Genomic DNA, 3,257 nt, shown 5'->3' with positions numbered 1-3,257 from the left:
GTGCTTTGGGGGTGAGGGAAGCTCAGGAGAACCTGGGGAACCTTTTAGAGCCCGGTCACTCTCCTCTCTGGAGCCAGAGTCACGCTCTCACTCTGTGGGTCCCAGTTCTCTCTCATGCTCTAGCGTCCCATATGCACCAGGAACATTCCTTCCCAACTTTGTTGAACTTCTGAATATTCAAGTGTCAGCTCAGAGCTTTCCTTGGCCCCTCCTCTGGAGTCCTGTCACCCCCATGCCATCCTCTCACAGTACCTACAACATCTATCATCCCCTCACCACCCAGAAGGCAGGAGACAGGGGCTTCTCCTCGCTGCATGCCCAGGGTCTGGCAGAGGGAGTCTAGAGAGGATGGAAGGCTGAGGGCCGCTGGGGGTTTGGACTGAGCCCAGGACTGGGGGTGGAGGCTGGATCTGGCCGAGTGGATCCTGTTCCTTTAATAGTTGCTGGCCTGACCCGGCTTGGGCTCCTGCTTTACCTCCTGTTCTACTGTGACTGCAGCTGCTGTGCTGACTCATGTGTCCTGGCAGCCAGCAAGAGCTGGGAGCATGGGCTTCCCAGGGGCCCTGTCACGCTGGGGTCTTCTGGATTACAAAACTGAGAAGTATGTGATGACCAGGAACTGGCGGGTGGGCATCCTGCAAAGGCTACTGCAGCTCGGGGTCGTGGTCTACGTAGTAGGGTAAGAGAATGGCTCATAGCCATGCTGGAGGGACCATGACTGGTCCTGCTGGGTTGCGGGTTGCGGGTTGATTTTTCAGGGGCTAGACTGATGGTAGTGGAGTGGGGCAGGTTGGAACAGGGTAGCAGGTAGGCAGAAGGAAGGATTTCTGTCTGTCTAGAGGCCAGCGAGTACAAGAGCAAGCTGTGAGCTTGTGTCCTCCAATGAGCTCACCTGCCTATTTTCCTGGGCCTTACGCCCAGCCCCACTTTGGGCTCTGCGCACAAAGCAGGGTGAACCCCACCCCTGCCCAGGAGGCCCTAGGTGGGGCAGGAGGTAGTCCCTGACACTTGTGAGAGCTGGAGCAATAAGGCCCTGATAGAGAGAGACCACCAGTTCTAGCTGGGTCATGGGGGTCTTTAAGGAAGAAGCTGGGTCTAGCCCGGTCAGGGGGAGGGTGTCGGTGGGTGAAGGAGGTGGTAGTGGACGTTTCCAAGTCCATGGGTGCCTGATAAGAGACACCCATGAGAGCACTGGCTCTCTGATGAATGGCCTGTGCTTCTGGCCTATGCGGGGTGTTTGGGCTGAAAAATTAGGGAGAGGAGGCAGGGGCCTTGAGCCACCACTGGGAGCCTATAGGGTGTGAGGAAGAGAGGCTGAGCAGGTAGGACCCAGCTCTGCCACCACTCACCATGCGCTGGGGACACACCACATGGCCCATCACCTCCTTCTTAGGTGGGCCCTCCTCGTCAAGAAAGGCTACCAGGAGCAGGACCTGGATCCACAGATTTCTGTTATCACCAAACTCAAAGGGGTTTCTGTGACCCAGATCAAGGACCTGGGGAATCGGCTGTGGGATGTGGCTGACTTCGTGAAGCCGGCACAGGTGAGTACCTCGGCGCTGCTGCCAGGCACTGACACCTCTGATACCACCCTTGCAGTGAGTGTGCGTGAGAGAGGCATGTGATGCCAGAGGAAGGTGCTGGCACTGTCACAAGGCCAAGTTTGGAAAGAGTCCTACAGAAGAGTGACACCTGGACAGGACAGGGCTATTAGGGATGTGTAAGAGGTTTCCAGGTGAATAAAGAGACAGGTCAGGAAGCCAGGCCAGGGGAACTATGTTCACAAAGATTGCATCTGGAGAAGAGTGGGATACCTGAGAACTCAAGACTTGAACTAGAGGGTGGGGTGGGAGGGTCATGGGGGACCAGGGCCTGGAGCTTTCTGAATGCTCCCTTCCCTGACCTGGGGAACTGCTGTCATGCCCTCCTTCTCTGCCCCTCCCACACTACATTTCTAGCCCCTTCCCTTTCCACCCAGGTTACCCACAGCCTGTTTCTACCTCTGTCCTACTGATGCCCAAATTGTAGCCCTGGTGACCACCTGGGTGCACACCCACCACATCCAAAGAGAAATTATCTCCCTCTCCCAGTGTGGCCTCTTTTAATCCACCAGTGCCAAAGCTGGACACAGCTCGTCACTTTCCTGTCCCTCCCCCCTGCCCTTTCCATCACCTAACAGTTTTCACTGCTGCCCATGCCATACCTGGATGAGGCTGTGGTCTTCTAGTGGGTCCCCAGTACATCCATGTAGCAGCCAGGTTGAGCTTTCACATGTGACATCATCAGAGCCTGCCAGCTCTTGTTTTCCATCCTTAGGAGGCTCCCTGTTCATGATGGTGGCCACTAAGTCCCTTCAGATCCACGTCCCTCTGCCCTCTGCCCTCTGCCGAGCCCTCACCTCCCCTTTGCAGAGCTCTCATGCTCAACACACAGGTGCCAGCCACCCTTTCCGTTCTTGGCCACCCTTTTCCCAGGCTCGTGGCCATGCATGCAATGAAGGGTCCACCTCCCCACCAGCCTTGGCAGGGTGCCCGGCCCAACTCAGCTCAGGATCTTTAGTGCTTAGAAACAAGAGGCTTTTGGGAAATTCTGGTCAAGTGAATGAGAGTGAATGTGAGAAATAAACTGGTCTCAAAGAGGCAGGCATAGACTCAGAAATGGCCAGAAACCCAGCCAGCCTCCCATTTCTGCCTTGATTTGCCTCACTGGAGGCATTTTCCTGGGGCACAGGGTTGATTTTCCTGGGGCCAGGACCCATTCCCACACAAACTAAACTGCCAGCTTCTGGCCTCTCCCATTGAAAGAACCACGCAGGCACCAACTCTGACACTTGCCTTCTAGGGAGAGAATGTGTTCTTCTTGGTGACCAATTTTCTGGTGACGCCAGAACAAGTTCAGGGCAGATGCCCAGAGGTAAGTTTGCCCAGGAGCCTCCCAGCGAGTCCCCAGTTCCTCTGCCAGCCCTGGGCAACCAGCCATGTCCTCCCCTCTTCTTCCCAGGTGACTGAGGGCTCAGTAGGTGTTACTGTATCCCAGGCCTTGGGCTAAAACTTTTTCATGAATCATTTCATTTAGTCTTCACAAGTACCCTGCCTGGTAGGAATTACTGCAACCCCCATTTAAGATTAGAAAACAGAGGCTCGGCGAGGTTGAGTTGCTTACCCAAGGCCTCCCAGCCTGTGGGTGACAGGACTCCAGGCCTCTGAGCAGCATGCTTCCAGAGCCTTCCACTGTCATTCCCTCTGGGATATCCAGGC

At 55.7% G+C, this 3,257-nt stretch overlaps 1 protein-coding gene across 12 annotated transcripts in view; it reads left to right on the top strand.

Annotated features, from left to right (window-relative positions):
• The first annotated feature begins 421 nt into the window (after positions 1-421).
• Positions 422-3,257, top strand: part of P2RX6 (purinergic receptor P2X 6) — a 38,846-nt gene continuing 36,010 nt past the window's right edge. For 4 of the 12 annotated variants that reach the window (XM_019632091.1, XM_019632089.1, XM_019632090.1 and 1 more), the window contains exons 1-3: positions 423-679; positions 1,394-1,544; positions 2,842-2,913. In XM_019632091.1, the coding sequence (XP_019487636.1) occupies positions 546-679; positions 1,394-1,544; positions 2,842-2,913 (357 nt within the window). In that variant the 5' untranslated portion in view covers positions 423-545. Of the gene's footprint in view, positions 680-1,393; positions 1,545-2,841; positions 2,914-3,257 lie in introns of all 12 variants that reach the window. The other 8 variants (XM_019632093.1, XM_019632095.1, XM_019632097.1 and 5 more) reach the window with 7 other exon arrangements.

The sequence above is a fragment of the Hipposideros armiger genome, unplaced genomic scaffold (genome assembly GCF_001890085.2).
Source record: "Hipposideros armiger isolate ML-2016 unplaced genomic scaffold, ASM189008v1 scaffold_1073, whole genome shotgun sequence".
In the NCBI taxonomy this organism is placed as follows: Eukaryota; Metazoa; Chordata; class Mammalia; order Chiroptera; family Hipposideridae; genus Hipposideros; species Hipposideros armiger.
Note: the sequence above shows the minus strand (reverse complement) of the source record. Positions and strands in the feature narration are given on the sequence as shown.